Raw genomic sequence first — 17,377 nt, forward strand, 5'->3', positions numbered from 1 at the left:
AGGAAAACAATATGTCGAAAAATAGTTTCTGCTCATCTATTTGTAATAGTTTTGTTTCCTCAGGAAGCTTGTGAAAAATGCTCAAATCCTGCTCATCTAGAATATAAAGGGGTTTTTTGTACAGCAAAAAAGCTTCTTTTTGTGATACAAATGCGTTTTGGCTTGTGGCCTTTCATCAGGATCATCAGAATTCACACCATTTCCCTTCTCTATGCACCTTAGAAGAGGGTAAAGTTAGAAGCTAGAAGTCCCTCCTCTGCATATCTCCCCTGTCCTCAGAGCGACCATGGTGCAGACGAACATAATGCAAATGACCATCTGCTGCCTTGTGTTCCTCCTTCCAGTCCGCACAGTATAAGGACATGTCTGTGGAGCCTGGTTAGCATATTACTGCCAACCGGTTGGCATGTGGGTGGGACAGATGAAAATGAGGGGAGGTTGTGTGAGGACTTTTCTTCACTGTCAGTTATGTAACAGTATGTGGTGTGGACGCAAAGACAGAAGGAAAGGCATTTATGTATGTTTGCTTGCAATTATCAGCATGTGTATTGGACTTTTCATGTTATGTGTGCTTACCTTGTTTTTTTTGTAAAGTTGTGCTGCTACAGTTAGATCACATTTCACGTGCCTGTCCTGCACTCGTCCATCTGCCCTGTCAGAGTGAATCAGGTTGGACAGAGCTGACTGAACTCCAGAAACTTCTCTCCAGGCTCACTGATGTCTGATCTAATGGAAGCTGAAGACGACGGACAGCAGAGACGCTAGCACGCACACACATCAGCACCTCTGACTTTTAAGTCCTGTGAAGCCCACTGGGTACAGTACTGATGCACAGAGACAGACACCAGAGTGGGCCGACATTGGTTAGACAGACTGGTGGAGGTGTGAGTGTACCTGTCCATCATTAAGCAAAGAAAAACTTCAGTGTTGGGATTTGGTTTTTGCCAAGTTCACGAGAAGCTTAGTTAAAGTAAACAACAGCAGCAGCCTGGAGCTGGAGCTGGACAATTGTACTGCAGGTTTTAATTAGGCGGGGGCTAATTGCAGCGACTCATGTCTGACAGTCGGACCGGAATTAATGGATGTCAGACGCTAAGCAGTGTAGTGCTGCCTGGATTGTGCACAATGCATGTTTGCATTCTGTGAGGAACATAAAACATGAACACTGATGAACATTTTGTTCAAAATCACAATATGGACTTTAAACTTTTGTCTCGCTGCATTTAACCTATGTTTATTATTGAGGCAAGAGCTGAATAACATTAAAGCCCCTTTCCCAATGGTCAAAACACCCAGCTTTTTTTCTCATTGGGAAAGGTTACAATCAGCATTCAGACCCGGGTCAAATGACTCTGCAGTAGACCCAGGTAATTATCGCCTCTGCTCCAATTGGCATTGATGGGAACACAAAACCCAGGCCGACACGCTAATCTCCGCCCCCTTTCCCGGGCAATGCTTTGACGTGTATTGAAGTTCCAGCCGCTGTCGCGTAAATACAGAACAACAACATACAACGGCGAATTTGTTCTTTAATTCATGCAGGATGCAGCAACACTGGCATGACGGCGAGGCGAGAAATAAGGGGACAGGTTTCTGTTTACTAACCCTGTTCCGGGCGCGTTTGTGACATGAAACGTTGACACAGCAGAAAAGAGACCAACATGAGTATACTCCACTGGCAATGGGAAATGAGACCATCTGCATTTGTAAGCGGGTCTTCCAGGGTCTAAAATACCTGCGTCAATTCTCTAATTTTGGTGGGAAAAGGGGCATCATTTAGCATTTAGCTACATGCTGTGTGATTGCCAGCAACAAGTAGATCATTCTGCACCAGAGAAAGCCTGACTCATTTAGTTTTAAATTGCTTCTGACCTCAAAGTTCAGTTCCAACAAGTCTTTTCTCAAAGTACACTTCATTTTTCATAATTATTATATTTCCAACAAAAGAGTGAAGAAATTTAATCATTTGTAGAGCCAAGGACACGCTGTCCTCTATTATTTTCAAAGTTTGAGATCAGTTTTGCGAAAGTAGAGGTAACTTTTATCAGTTGATAGTTGCCTGATTCAACCCGCTAATGGAAATGTCAGTTTTAAGTGACTCAACAGCACCTTTGAAAAGAAATCTAGTTGACTGTTAACCTCATGTGAAGAAGAAGAAGAGATAAATTCAATGTTTTCACTTCGTTATTACAAACATGCGACACACTAAGGCCCGAAATACACACATGCACAAACAGGACTCTATGGACATGCGTTAATAGAGACATGGACATGCGCCCCGAGCAGTTGGGGGATTCGGTGCCTTGCTCAAGGACACCTCAACGGACCTCGAATTCAACACTTGGTCCATATAGCAACTTGAACCGGCCCCCCTCCGGTTCCCAAGCCAAGTCCCCACAGACTGAGCCACCGTCTACCCCCATGTGGCGTTTGAAAAACTGACAGAGTTTCCCATTGTTTAATCTGTTTGGGTCGTGTTGTGGTTTTCGCTCCGACACCGGGCGCCCGGGATCAGATCACACACAGTCATGTAAACACTGTTAGCAGCTTACCGTGCTAATCCACCCTTACTGTATTTACCCTCTCCTTGTGTATTCATCACTGGGGCACCCACAGAGAGGCAGCGCTCATCTGAAGGTCAAAACAGCACACGCGTTTGAAACACAGCGAGGTCACTGCTGTGCAACTATTTGCATTGCTGGAGCCGAACTGATGCACGTTTCCCGGAGGACGTGCATGACTGGGAGGATTGGTAAACAGGTCACTATGCTGCTCCGGCAGAAGTAGTCATCTCGGATAAAGGGAACAAATCAATAGCAAGCGTTCCAGCGACTCTCTATCCTCTTATAGCCCGAGGATGCAACTGCTCTTTTTTTTCATAATTAATATTTATGCCTCTCTGTTGAACTAGTTACGCTATTTTTTTTCTAATTTGCTGCAGTTTCATCTTCATTTTATGCTTGATATCCCTCATAATGAGCCTTGACTTTGAAGTCCAGGAATAGCGCGAGTGGCATTATGCTTTATTTTTTAAGTGCTCATGGTGTGTATATGTAAGAGCATGTACGGATTTAGTCTTGCTGGCGTATTACGAGTAAGAAAACCGAGGTCATATAGAGTTCAGTTGTGTAATGTTGCCACTAGAGAAGATTTGCTGTTCTCTGTTTGTAACCCAGTTTGTGAGGAAAATATGTCAGCGTTTGAGCATACATCCATCTCCGCTAATGAGAGGCAGCCCAAGGAGGGTACGGCGACTGTCGGCTCGGCTCAGCGTGGAGGTGATAGAACTTAATTTCCTACAGATTTTCTCGGCTGCGGCTTCTGTCTGCATTGTTGTGCTGCAGGGAGAGATTATCGGATTATCGCACAATAAGGAAATACATTGGGAAAAAGTGGATGGATTTAAAAGTAGGAGATTCTTCCGACTGGCATAAAGGCGGCTTTTTAAGTCTACAGCTCTTTGTTTGAGTCTGGGGTCTGCTGTTGGAAAATCAAGCATAACAATGACGTCCTACTGTAGTGACTCGATCCCCCTCAGGAGCTCCTGACAAAGCCCAATCAAGTCAAAACCATCCTTAACCTTGACACTTGTCCCACATCTTTCTTGCACTGACATTTTAAAAGCTGGAATATAAATGTCAGTGCGGTTGCTGTGAGTTCATACACACTGACATCTGTTTGACCCGTGTCTGTATTATACCAAATCTTTGGCTGCAGCCCACCCTTTGTGCCACAAATAGACTTTTCTCTCCCATGTCATCCCATCACAATTCTATCTCTCCAACAGAGAAGAGTCGATGAGCAGTCTTGACATCCCCTGTGGCAATGCGAGCCGGTTGAAGGTTGAAGCATAGAGTTGGTGGGGGTCTGAGAGGGTCCTTGCTGGAGGCCTATCACGATTAATGGGCTATTACCCCCTATGGGGAGGGGGCTTGAAGTGACTATTCATCAAAGCCACGTCCACGTGCCGTCAGACCCCCCTTCTCTTTTCCTCTTAGACCACACACGCAGATTAGGCTTCATGACAAGAGGCACTCACTGGCATGGCTGACAACTACTTTCCTTCTCCTCTCGTCTCCTCTGTTTATCTCCTCTCCTCCTCCTCCCAGTTCCCGTCCCAGAACCAATCCCATTCCCGTGCTGTCTTCTCCACCCAGCAGCCATACACAACCTGAACTCTGGGTGCACTCTCCTCTAATCCAGCGCCAGTCTTATCTCAGCACAGGAACAATAGCGACAGAGCGAGCACAGCTCAGAACCGCAGCCTGCAGAAAAAATCGCCTCACTCCCTCCAGGCTGCGGGACCCTCTGCATCCAACAGCACCAGCCAAGCAGCCTGTCACTGCTTCACATTAAGTCCTCCTCAGCGCGTGTCGAGAAAAAAATCCAGCTTCTGTGTGTTTGACTGTCGTCCAAATGGAATTTCTATTACTGCAGTGCAATCGACAGCCACGGCAAATGACTAATCGCATCTTTACTTGGTGTCGGCTTGTCAGTATGCTGATGTACTGCTCGTCTCTTTGTTTGTTCACTGCAGAGCTGCACGAGTTAGCGGCGAGGGCTATTCTGTGATTCATGTAGGTAGACGGGCACCTTTCCAAGCTGCTGTCCTCATTCATCTTCTATTAATGAGCTTTCACCTGAGTCCTAATGAGCTGTAATTGCAGTTGCACCTTGCATAGGAGCAAAAACCAGTGTCCATGCAGTGCAAAGGCCTCCACATAGGCGAGGCAGTGGAAAGGTTACACATTCGGGCAGCATGAAATCACATGAATACTGTTCTCTAATCTTTCCATGATGATCAGCAAATCCAGATAGTTGCTCATGACTGGATGCCAGACTTTGTTAATTAGCAACCCCTTTCAGTGATAACAGGAAACTCAATTCTATCTTAAGCTTGTTTGTCTTTAGGACTCAACCTCGTGCTCCGCCTGAGAGGCTGAATTCAACTTCTGTCTTTAGCCATTCGAGTGGCACGGTTCTAGTGAAGGCAATGTTGGTCCATCAGTGAAGGTGATCCTAACCTTTCCATTTGTGCCAAGAGGATACATTTGACTTGAATGATCCCCTGTCTTTTTTATCTTATTCCACCAGCTGTTCAAAGTCTTTTATGATAAAGCTCAACAATTACTTTCTGGATTGGCACCCTTTTTTGTAGGGGTGGGAAACGCAGGGTAACTCACGATACGATACGCGATACGTGGCCCGAGATAACGATAATATCACGATTCTGTGATAATTGATTTAATAGAACTATAGAACCCAAAAAAACAAATGATTGTTATCCTCATTTATGTCATAAGCATCACAGCGAGGAATCATGAAGTAGTGACGCGGTGAGTCATAATGGCACGGAAATCTGTTTCGAGCGCCATATTAAATATTGATAGGCACCAGAGTCAGGACGACGATATATTGCTGTATCGATATTTTGTCCCACCCCTACTTTTTTGTCTCAACATTTAGGTTTGTTGACGTGTTTTGTGAGTTGCTTTGACATTTTATCCAGACACCCATGGTCCCCAAAGCATGTTTTTTAAACATGTTGAGCCCTTGACCTTTGATCTAACACCATCATCAGGTTAAATGTATCCAATACTTACCAACATATTTATGAAATTGATCACATTCCCTTCTGCTATTTGGCAAATGTTGAAATGAAACCATAATACCTGCTACACATCGACATGCTAGCAGCCTCCTTCTAAGCTTGTTAGCATGCTGATTATAGCAACTGTAAAGCTCTATTGTGCTTACAAACAGGCTTTAGCAGGTTGTATAAGTATAGCTTTCATCCTGTTGTGAAGACAAAAGTAATTATACAAGTGTTGCCACATTCAACATGATATTTAAAGCTCCTTCATATTTTTAATTAAAGTTTATTGTACATAGAAGCATTGATATTGAACCTCATAAGTCACCTCACAGTTATTTTCATCAGTAGTGACTTTTCTAGTGATGTGTGTTCATCAGCGGCTGGCTGTGAAGGGCCCTTCACTGATGTGCATATTTATTATTCTTGCCACTCTCTCCCTGTGTCTGTTTCTCCCACTCTCTCTCTCCATCACTCCCCTTGACTTTCTGTCGCAGTCTCTTTGTTTATTTCCTCCTCTGTGACAAACTTGCATCACCTGCCTGTCTCTAATTTTGTATTTTTCCCCTCCCTTTTCTTTTCACTCGCTGTCGCTCTTTGTCTTTTTTCATACATCCCCACTGTCTCTCTATAAGGCTCCCCGCTCTTCCCCCCTCCCTCTCTCCCTCTCTCTCTGTCTCTGTTACTTTGTCTGGCTTACTTCCGTCATCACCCGCCCCACTCTTGTTTGCTTCTTATTGTATGCTGTCTCTTTAGACTTACTCTGCTGCTTCAGTAAGGGAATGAATCCGTGTACATGTCAGCCTGTTGTGGAAGACACTTCGACTTCTTTCTCCTCAGGCCAACTGGGGGAGCAGCACATTAACACATACACCAGTTCACACACCCAAACAGTTATGCCTTCACTAGGATACTTCATGCGGCTGGCTGCATAATTCTTTAATCTTTACTCTTAGGTTCCCGAACATTAAAGGTAACCCAGCTCTGTGTTACTTGTTCATGAAAAATTATGGCTTCCAGCTGAAACATAAAGAGATTTATAAGAAAGCATGAACCAAAAATAGTGCAGCATGACCCAAAATACTCCCCTCTCCAGGCCAAGCATGAATAGCCTCTGCCTGAGCCTCGGCTTCCAGGCTTCCCAAAAGTCTATATATAAATACATACAGTATGTTTGTGTGACAGGCAGACAGAGGCCTCCAAGTTTACCCTCCACAAGCTTGGCACGGTGTGAGTCAGGAGTAAGAAGGAGACTGGAGGAACGAACGGCATGGCTGCTTTTTGTCTGGCTGCAGGAGGCTGATGGAGACGTAGCAGCACGTAAGCATCCTCTTGCAGATGGACAGTCATATTCCCAGACAAACAGGAGCGTGACTGTGAAAATCAAAGCGACATATTACAAATTGTTTAAATATCAAATCACCTAAGGAATGTTTAAATTGTGCAGGCTGTAAGAAATGCATACAAAAGAAGCACACAGGCTAATTTATTCCTTTTGTCTTTGCTGCTTTTGTTCCTTCAAAACACTCTGAGACATGAAAATGAAAATTGGAGCACAAAGCTGACAGGCTTGTTTTGTCTTTGCTTATCGCGACTATTCTCCCGGGGGGTCCGTGGGGAACAGACAGCGGCGAGAGCCTCCTTTCAGCGTCTCTCTCGCTAAGCAGAATGACACTCAACAGCAGGCCGCCACGGGTCAAGAAGCAAACACCTTCGCTTGTCAGCCGGCTCTCTGACTGTCTCACTATACCTGTGGGTGGCCCCCCGATAAAGCTCAAAATCTCTGACTGCTGCTGCCGCGGGATCGACCCTGTTTGCTCTTCACAGACATGTGCGATCAAAGAGAATGAAATCAAAGCCACTGAAAAGTCTCAGTGCTATCCAAATGACCTCTGCTGCAGCGGCGTTGTTAATCAACCCTGCAGCATTTGTGAATCTTTGTATCAAGCTTTGCTCAAGTTAACTAAAATACTTTTTAGCATTAGCATTCATGAGCCGCTAAACAGCAGGGCATGAGTTTATTGATGAATTTAGCGAGAATCAGAAAGCATCTGTTTCATCATTGATCAGTTTTAATGCATTAAGGAGTGCATAGCATGATTTATATCCAGTTGCACGTTTCTCTAATTGATACTTCGTCACACTCTTTATACACATTCGGCAGAGATCCACCGTGTTACTAGAGCTCTCTGAAAAAGGTTCAGGATTTCTTTTAAGAGTGTCTGAGCTGACGGAGCAGGCAGAGCAAATCCTTGGAGCCGGGGTATTTTCTGCCCATTGTTTTCCTGGGGTGTAAAGTCAATCACATTTAATCCTTCACTAGTGCACAAGAGATCCCCTCAATCAAATCCAGATATTCTCCGCGCTCCTGCAGCAGTAAATTCTCTCCATCTCAGTGGGAGTGGGTGGATGGTAGTCAAGCAGCGAGGCAGATAAATGTCTTTTTCCTTTAAATATTAGAAGCTTTAGCCACGCAGTAAAAGCACAGTTATGCAGATGTTTGCAAATTTCTTTGCAAATGCATCACTTTTAGTGGCTGGCAGTAATGGAGACGGACGATGAATGGGACTGGAGTGGTCTGGATGGCTCGGTCAGTGCTTTATGTGCAGCAGGAGGATGCGGCTGCCAGGTTGGTTGCAGTTAATGTTTTTTGATTTAATCCAGAGCTCTCTGCTTGCCCATGCACTGCCATGATAATATGCCCAGAAGGCTCCTCCTGTAGTAAGTGGAACAGTAGCATTACTGCAAGGAATATACTCCTCTGTCTCTCCCGTAGGACTAATCGCTCTCGTTCATGAACCAGAGAGAAAGACGATAACAAAGGCTGGGTCTGTAGCTCAGCGCTTCTCCTCACTGCTTCAGTTTTTACCCGTCTGTGGATCTGTGCATTTAACTGACTGCAGCCTTGGTGTGTTTCCTCATTAAAGAACAATGGTGTGTAGCTTGAATGCAGCTGTTTGCGTCTCAGTAGTATGCTCTGCAGTATCTTTTCAGTGGCACTAAACAGATGGTTTTGGTCAGTGCTGCTGCTGCTGAAACTACACGAGTGTCGGCACCCCGTCGAGTGCAGCACGCTTTCTACAAGTTTAATTGCATCTTATAATACTCGTAGGATTATAAAACTTCACAATGTGTTATTTGTTGCTCCACAAGCGGTCTTAAAAGTTGTAATTTTCTTCACATATATGAGGAAAAATGGAAAAAATAAGTCAAATATTGCAAGCTTTTTCAGGGTGTAGGGGGCTAAAGGCAAAAGAGAGGAAGTGCAACATCTGGACAGGAAGTCTGACATCCGGGGAGGGGGTGGCACAAGACGATCAATGGAGGGCGTGGTGGCTGACCTCTGACTCTAAAGAGAGGGTAGAGGTCAAAGACAGAAGATAGGCTGCAGCTGTCTTGCAACATGCAACCCCACTTTAATGCCAATCACTGTAATTTGCTAGACGGATGTATCCCCACCCACTTTACCCAGCATTCCTTGACAGGGGCTGACAAAGAGAAAGAAATGAGGACGGGAAGGAAGGAAACAAGGAAGTAAGGGAGGTTAGAAGGAGGAAATACATTTAAAAGGCAGAGGGAGGAAGGTCAACAGGGCTCCTATCTCACCCAATGCCTCCTTTCTCGGGAGCTTCCAGGGAGTCTCAATCCACTGCAGTCTATCGAGGAAGCGTGCCTCCAATTAAAGGGTTCTTCCCACTAGATTTACACCCCACCATTAATACCCCCCACCCCCCACCCCCCTCTTATTCTCATTTAACCCTCTTAAAGGCTCGAATTGCTGCTTCCACCTCCTCTCGAGCTATTTGTTCTCCTGCAGGGGAGGTAGGACCTAATCATGCCACAGGATCTTGTAATACCACAACTAGATCAAAGAGTGTGAGTTTGCCTAATGCAGGATTACGCTGGGATGCGGGACCTGGCAGCCTCACCTCACTCCACCCCTCCACTCCCACCACCAGCAGCGGGTAGCTCCATTAGGGCTCAACGCATTGCTCATTTTTCCGCAAGAGCTCCCCTGGGCTAAGAGGCAATTATGCAGCAGTGTGGCATAATATTTCATTCTCTTCACATTGCATTACTCTAAGGTGGTGCTAGCCACTAACAGCTTCATGTGGCCCTGGAGGAAGGGTGCAGGCTGCTAACAACTTCATATGGGTAAAGGGAGAGGAGGAGGCGGGGGGGCGAGGGAGAGGAGGCGAGTTCTCAAGGGCATGAGGCTTCATTAGGAGTCAGGTCTGTTTCACCTCCTTACATGGAGGATGAAAGGGGAGTGCATGCTTCCTTGTTTAGGTCAGGTGATGTTCAGCAGAGTTATAATAGGAATGAAATAACAACTCATGATTCAGACCTTCATGTGCAACATTTAGAGTCCTGTTCAGTCATCTTCTGGAATATGAAAATGCTGTTATAATTCATATATCTACAAAATGTCATTTTCACAACAAGTGTTGGAGATAAGCTCGACTGCTCTTTGAGATAAAGTATATCAAGCTACACCCAGGCAGTGTTTATGTTGTTTATGATTTGATATACAGAAAAATGGGACACTTCAAAGGTCCAAACACAGATACACCTGATATCTGCAAATGTTTCATGAAGGGTAAACTCTTGCACGTACTCCAAAGATCAAAACATGTGCATGTCTGCTTTAGGTGAAGATTGTAGCACGTAAATTGCTGCAATTTCCTCATGTATTTTTACCTAACCACCATGATAGATACAACCCCCTCCACATTGAGAGTCTAGTAGCCATTCAGTCCAACATTTTCTTTTCTCCCCTCACAGTCCTCTCTCACAGTCCACTTTGGATGAGTGGTGGATGCTGCAGAGTAGCTACTTTTGAGAGATTGGACTTCAGGCATTGGAGGGTATATCTGGATTTTTTTTTTTTTTTACTGTAGGTGAATCTCCTTCCTCCTTCTGAGGTGGTAAAGTTCATCTTGAGAAATCGGAAAGGAATTGAGTGTGCTGATGTTGGTCTGATCTTTCATCTCATTCAACCATAGATGGACGTAGCCATAGTGACATCACCCTGTAGTTGGACTATTGTTATAGGGCTAGAGTTCTGAATTTTGGCTTTCACCATCTTTGTGTTATAGAGCCAGATGTGGCCATATATGGACGTAAAGGGGCTGGGAAGGAAATTGCTATTCTATCTAGTTATATTGAGAGTTCCCAATTGCAGCCACGCCCCTAAATCATACCTTGTTGTTTTAAATGGGACCATAATTTACTAAACATCATGCTGTATTAAAGAAGACTTGAAACTAGTGATTGAGCCCACAAACTCATGCAGTCATAAATCAAGTTAGAAGTAGGCTCAGTTTCTCATAGACCTCTACACAATGGGACTTGTTCCTGCAACAAGTGGAGTCGTCCCCACTCAGAGAGGATGGAGGTTCAAGGCCATTTTCCACATTGGCTTCACATTTCAGAGCCTTCCATTTATTCTTAATACAGTCTATGCATTCAACACGTTAGCCCTGAGTGAGACAACTTGATTACAATTGCAAAGATTGCCATGAAATCTTTCTACAAAGAGGAAGGCTGTTTTTCTGACAGCACCCTTTGGGCAGGAACCACCACTAGGCTTTACGGAAGTCATAACCATTGTAGTATTAACAGATTGGTAGTGTTCTTTTAGACTTCCTATTTTGGACCTGTTTTATTTACTGAAGTATTTTGCATACATTTTTTGGGAGAAAAGAATGATTGAAACTAATGTAATTTAGCTTTAAAGCGCTCCGTGCTCACTTTTGCCATTCAAGTTCAGAACATTGAGAGTAAAGGAGATATTGTGGGCACTATTTTATACAAAAACCAACAACAAAATATCTATAGTAATACACCTAAAATGACGAGTGTAATACATTTCTGCTGTTGGGTTGAGACATTAAATATTGAGACAGTGTTCAAGGTTTTTTCGGGGGAGTCACAGAAGGAACAAGGTGAGAGAGGATATCGGTGCTTTCTCTTCAGCTGTGTTCTGGCAGAGCAGGCATGTGCAGCCCAGGGCAAGGTTGTTCAACACAGTCGTGTGATGTGGCTGTATTCAGGGAGGTTACAGTGTGTGCTTTCACAGGTGCTCAGCCCTTCAGGTCCCCCTCTTCTTCCCTTTTCTTCTTCCCACGTCTGTCATCAGATCAACCGCAAACTGTCACCATCATTCACTGCACGTAAGATGCCCCTTGTATATAGCTGCTGTTTAAACAAACAAAGAATGTGGTCCAAGGTCATGTTAACTTTGTTGACATGTTAACGTTTTACAATGCTGAAAAAATGCTCATTACTATCTATAAAACTCACAGGGTTGCTGTTCTTACTGCTGTTTTTCTGATTTAAAGATATTCAACTCTTGGAGGTGATAGGCTTTGTTATTAGAGCCCTTTAGCCTGCAAACTGACGGTATTGACTGTGATTTCAGCGGTCTAATCACAAGAATGAAAGTAGCTGAAGCCAAGGATATGAGTTTTTTTTGTCTCTCAGTGACTTGAATAGTGAGTATCTCCACATATTGGCCATATGCTTAACAAGTAGCCTTTACAAACTCTCTTTCTCGGTCATAAATCCTCATTCCTAACTTCATGTATAAAGCTTTATATCATAACACCACGTCTTTTCTCCTTCTCTGTAGAAATACGATCTGGTGGACGAGGACCTAAGGACGGATCGGTGAGACAGCTGCCCCTGTACGACACGCCGTATGAGCCAGCCGAGAACGGCGGAGACTCGGACCCTGAGCGCTCGCGCTGTCCCAGAGAAAGCCGACTGCCCCAGGATGACGAACGGCCCCCCGAGGAGTACGATCAGCCCTGGGAGTGGAAGAAAGAGAGGATTTCCAAAGCCTTTGCAGGTAAGTCTGGGAGGCAATAGATTAAACTTTTTTATGGCACATCAAGGTAGCTTAAAAATAACAATGAAGCATATGATCCGAGGAGAAGTAGCTTAAATGAATCAGCGACATGCTGAATAACAACTTTCCTGCTTTGCTCTTTCTTGCGAATCATGATAGACTTGTTCTTTAAACAGGCATTTTAACTTCAGCTGTACTACTTTAAAACACTGAATATGGCCATATGAAATAATCCAGTGTAGAGATAACTGTGAGGGTTGCCCTATTTAAATGTCAGGCTTTTAACACAATCCAATGTGAACCTGTTTCTCTTCTGCTTAACTAACCCAGCTGTCTGTTCTTACAGCTCTAACAAATATGACTTTGGCTTTTGTCTGGTTTTTAGGGTACAGCTGCTGCTGCTTTAACTCTCTGTTAACACTCCTTTTTTCCTCCTCTGTTAAAGCACCCGCTAAGTTCACGTGCAGGTGTCCAGCCTACTGTTTGCTGTCTTGATCCGACTGCTGCCTGTCTGAACTTAGATGATACCTAAGCTGCTCAGGGGGGCATGATTTGTTGTGCAGGTGCATGTAGGTGGAGGTAGTCGTTGTGGTCTTAGAGCTTTAGCATGGCTAACACAGCCATAACATCAAACAGGGCTGTTCCTGGAAAGAATACGGCTTTGGAGTATAAATATGCACCCCAAATTTCAAACAAAATGCCAAGCCTTTTATCTAATGTCAGAAAAGAAAATCAGCAACCCTTGACTCTAATTTTCATCGCCCCCTTTCTCTTTATATTTTGTCTTTTTTTATCCTTGAACAGCTCTGCTTTGTTATGACTGCATTAGCTACGAGGGCTCTGTAAATGGCACTGGATCAGATCCCCACGGAAGAAAGGACTGCACCTCTAAATCCCTCACAGGTACCAATGGAGACGGGGCTGGGGACTGTCTTTCTGTATATCTATCTTTGATGCCTTAACTCTATGGCTCGCACTGAATCTTCAAGTTTGGGATTTATATCATACTTACATCCTAAGCCGCACTTTAAAAAATGTAATTAAAAAGTATCTTACAACCAATTTTTGCAGGTTATTAGCTGTTGTAAGATTTGGTTAACTCTGCAAAGAGGATCATGTAAGCACTAAATCCTCTAAATGAAATCTACTACTACAGTATTTGAAAAAAGGTCGCCCACTCGCAGTAAAATGCAAATCACCTTGCATGAAAATGTTTCTCAATTCAAATGACATTATAAGGATGCTGCTTTTGCTATTGCCTAGTGCTTAAAGTGGACTAGAATAAAAGCACAGACTGTAGAAATCCTCTTCAAATCAGCCTTTCAGCGGACACATGAGAGTAATAAGTGCAGTAAGTGCAGTTACACTTTTTGTGTTTGGAAGAAGGGGATGTTGGGTGATGGGTGTACCGAGTATAGCGAGTGAAGCAATATTGACTCCTCCACCTCTGATGGTGCTGCGGAAAGAGAACAAGTTAAAACTAGAGTTAGAAAAAGAGTTAGAAAAACATTGAAATATGTTCCGGGATGTTTTGTTTTGTTCTCATTCTGTATAAAAAGGCAAAGCAAACCAGTGAGTGCAAACAACACGGCTCTCAGTGGGCTATTTTCCCCATCGTATGATTAAACATGGAGGATTCATTCCATTTCGCAAATGCTAAAAAAGGGTTTTAAGTCTTTAGCATAAGTGAACTTTTATTTTGAAAGTATTTTTACTTGTACACCCTGAGGAAAAGCTGATCCACTGAAAAGTCAGCTTTAATTTCTGAACTGGAATGAGCTTTACTCAGGGACTTTTCACATAATAACATAAGGATGAATTAATCATCAATGAATCATTTCTTTTGTAATTACAGCTAAATGAAAGAAGCCATTAAAATAAACATGGCCTGCAGGCTCATTGTTGTATACAGCTGGGAAAATAAGTTGCCACGTTTACCTTTTGTTATTCTACACTTGGAGGAGTAATTGAGCGTAAATGTAATTTTCTCAGAGACGATAAATGCAGAGCAATATCAACATAATCGGCATTCTCTGCATTTTGGCCTGATCATTTTATATTATTTTAATACATCCATTTCCATATAGTCCTCTAGTGTACTCACCTTTTACTTTCCCTTTTGTTTCATTTGGAAACACTGCATTGCATTTACATAATATTTCAACAAAGCAAAATTGATTAGCGATAGAGAGGAGGAGAGATAAATCCCCACAAGTGTTCTACTGTTGATGGGTAGTTAAAGAGGCAGATCACAAAGTCTGAAACATAAACCCCTAAAGTTACGGTCAAAACTTTACACACACTTGTAAAGGACCTCTGTCTCAAGGTAGTTTGGAAATTGTGTATAATTGATATGATATGTTACAGCTGAGCTTTAATATCCAACATGTAAACACATTCATTGACATGAAATGATAGAACAAGTCTGAAGAAGCTGTGGAAGAACTCATACCATTTGAATAGAAAGGATTCTTCACTGGTAGCCTAATGTTGAAATAGATTTAATATATGTGACCACAGTTCTGACTGTATGTACATACGTATTTTTTACATTTATAATGTCTTCATTTGTATTTTTTTCTGTCTCTTAATTTCTGCTCCCTGTTTACTTCCGAGTATTTTCGGCACTGAGGTCTTCATAGCAGTCACGCTGCTCTGCCTCGCCTCTGCCTCGCCTCTGCCTGTGATTAGTTAAATAAGGGGATGCTGCATTCTTAATCACTTTCCTTTTCCCCCTCATTATTTTTCTGTCACCAGCACTCAGAAGTGTTTGCTTGGGGTGCTATTTACCAACACATCCCTCTTTCAGCTCCCCCTTTTACAGACAACATCCCTCTTGTGACAGTGATTAATTTTATTTCCATTGTACGTCAAAAACTTGGCCGGGAATTAGAGCGATAGTTCTGTAAGTCTTTCAAAGGAGAAAGCTAGCAGTCTAAAAAGTGCTTTGATTTATCGCACGTCTTCTCTCTGTGTTGTGTTTAATGCAAGCAGAAATAATTCCCCACTATTTGGAAGACAAAAAAGAGAACTGCGATGACAAAGGCGCCTTTGGGACAAGCCTTGTCAGCGCAGGCTTGTTTCTGATGCAGGTGTCAGTGTGTAGACCGGCCTTGGATCCACACATCAAGGGGCTTAGAGAAAGTTTCCCACCTTTCAAGGCTTGAGCTTCTGTGCCTGCACCCGAGGCTCTGATCTTTGCAACCAGCTTAACTCCACTGTTAACAAATTATACACCGCTTCAGTATTTAAGTCCACTTGTGAGCCAAGTCTTACGGGCTGTTGACAATCCTCCTTTACCATCCATCCACGTCTCATCCCTCATGGCAGAATTTAAAGAACCGACCTAGAGGTTGTTGTCAGATTTTCCCAGGTCACCCGGCTCTTGTCCTGGAGTTCCCCATCTTTAACATCCATAAAAACCAATGGACTCAAACCGGCAAGCTGAACAGCTGTTTGCGAAGGCCAATGTCAATGAAATTTGAGCCAATCAATTTTCCAATGCCATAAAAACCGTCGGTGCCACATTTCTTGTAGACACAGTCTTGAAATGTGTATCCATACTCAACACAGGGTTGCTTGAGGTTCATGAAATTTAAGACTGGAGTCAGAAGGTCATGGACTTACTGTAAGATACAGCTTGGGATGTCTGGACATGTTTGCTCAAGTCCTCGTGGAATCCAGGTTGGGATTGGATGTCATGGTTGGTTAAGAGTCTCATTTTATATTTTACCTTCTTAAGTTGAAGCTGTAACTAGATATTTTTGGTCTCTTACACCGGGGCCATGTGGGTCTGGTGGTAGCAGCAGCATCAGAGGTACATATCCTGTACTTTTTAATGTTGTTGGAGCCTTGTTGAGGAAAGCAGTCACTGTTTATGCACCCTTTATTTTACGGCGCAGTGACTTAAGTGTTATGGGTAACATGGTTGAACTGTGTGAGGGTCTGACTGCTCGTGTTCTTTGCCCTACTGCTCCCCGTTGCGGTGCTGCTGCTGTGTCCTCAGATGTCAACAATTAAGCCAGCATGTAAAACGGTTTCCAGTTTGCTATTTCAGGCCTGATTCAAGCACTTCTGTGGGCAGATGGCCTGTTTTAAAGGCAGCCTAACCACAGCTCCATGTGCTGTTAGGTTTCTAGAGAGCAATTTTTCCCTCAGTTATGTTTCTATAGTTGCTGAGGCACTTTATGGCTGTGTAATATCAGTGAGTAATGACACTGTTCATCGTCTGGATTTTGCAAGCACTTTTCCTGCGCTCATCCAAACCCTCACAGTTTATTCTCCAACAATTATGTGGGAAATGAAAGTGTCTGCAAACAAAGTATTAGCACATAATGAAAAAAAGATGCACAACCTGACTAAACCGTGGAGTGGGTGTGAAAATAAGAAAAAGAAGGGGAGATTAAATGAATACAAAGCGCAGCCTACGCCCTCCCACCATGGAACAACATAATACAATCTGCATAAAAGACTATTTGTCTTCATTAATGATAGGGGATGGAGCGGAGTAATGCTCCCTGCTGCAGCCCTTTTTCCTCAGCTGTCCCTACCACGGCCTGCATGCTCGCCTCTTCACAACACTTGGACTGGTGTTATTATTCACTGTTGGGCTATCTCCTGACAGGTATGCAATGGAATGTAAATTCCCTGCCTTGTTAGGGTGTAGGGGGGCTGTGTACTTGCGGTTTGGTTAATCACTCATCCTCGCTGTCCCCCCCCCACACTCTCCAGACGCGCCACAGCCTCGGACCTGGCTGCTGAGTCGGTGATGGATGAGCCTGGAGGTGAAGAGTGAGGAAGACACTTTAGAATTTGACCACATGAAGAAACCTGTAGGAGAAAGTGTGTTGGCATGTCCGTCAGTGTGAGCCTGTGTGCTCTGACTCCGCATATGGCATGCTCACTCACTCACTCACCCAGACATGGACACG

At 43.7% G+C, this 17,377-nt stretch overlaps 1 protein-coding gene across 2 annotated transcripts in view; it reads left to right on the forward strand.

Annotated features, from left to right (window-relative positions):
- Positions 1 to 17,377, forward strand: part of LOC138588172 (SH2 domain-containing adapter protein F-like) — a 97,013-nt gene that overhangs the window by 56,639 nt on the left and 22,997 nt on the right. The window contains exons 3-4 of one of the 2 annotated variants that reach the window (XM_069658082.1): positions 12,228 to 12,446; positions 13,251 to 13,349. In XM_069658082.1, coding sequence (XP_069514183.1) covers positions 12,228 to 12,446; positions 13,251 to 13,349 — 318 coding nt within the window. The remainder of the gene's footprint in view (positions 1 to 12,227; positions 12,447 to 13,250; positions 13,350 to 17,377) is intronic. The other variant, XM_069658092.1, reaches the window with a different exon arrangement.

This window comes from Semicossyphus pulcher, unplaced genomic scaffold, assembly GCF_022749685.1.
Source record: "Semicossyphus pulcher isolate SPU_LCO1_2020_fin unplaced genomic scaffold, fSemPul1.0.p SCAF_1, whole genome shotgun sequence".
In the NCBI taxonomy this organism is placed as follows: Eukaryota; Metazoa; Chordata; class Actinopteri; order Labriformes; family Labridae; genus Semicossyphus; species Semicossyphus pulcher.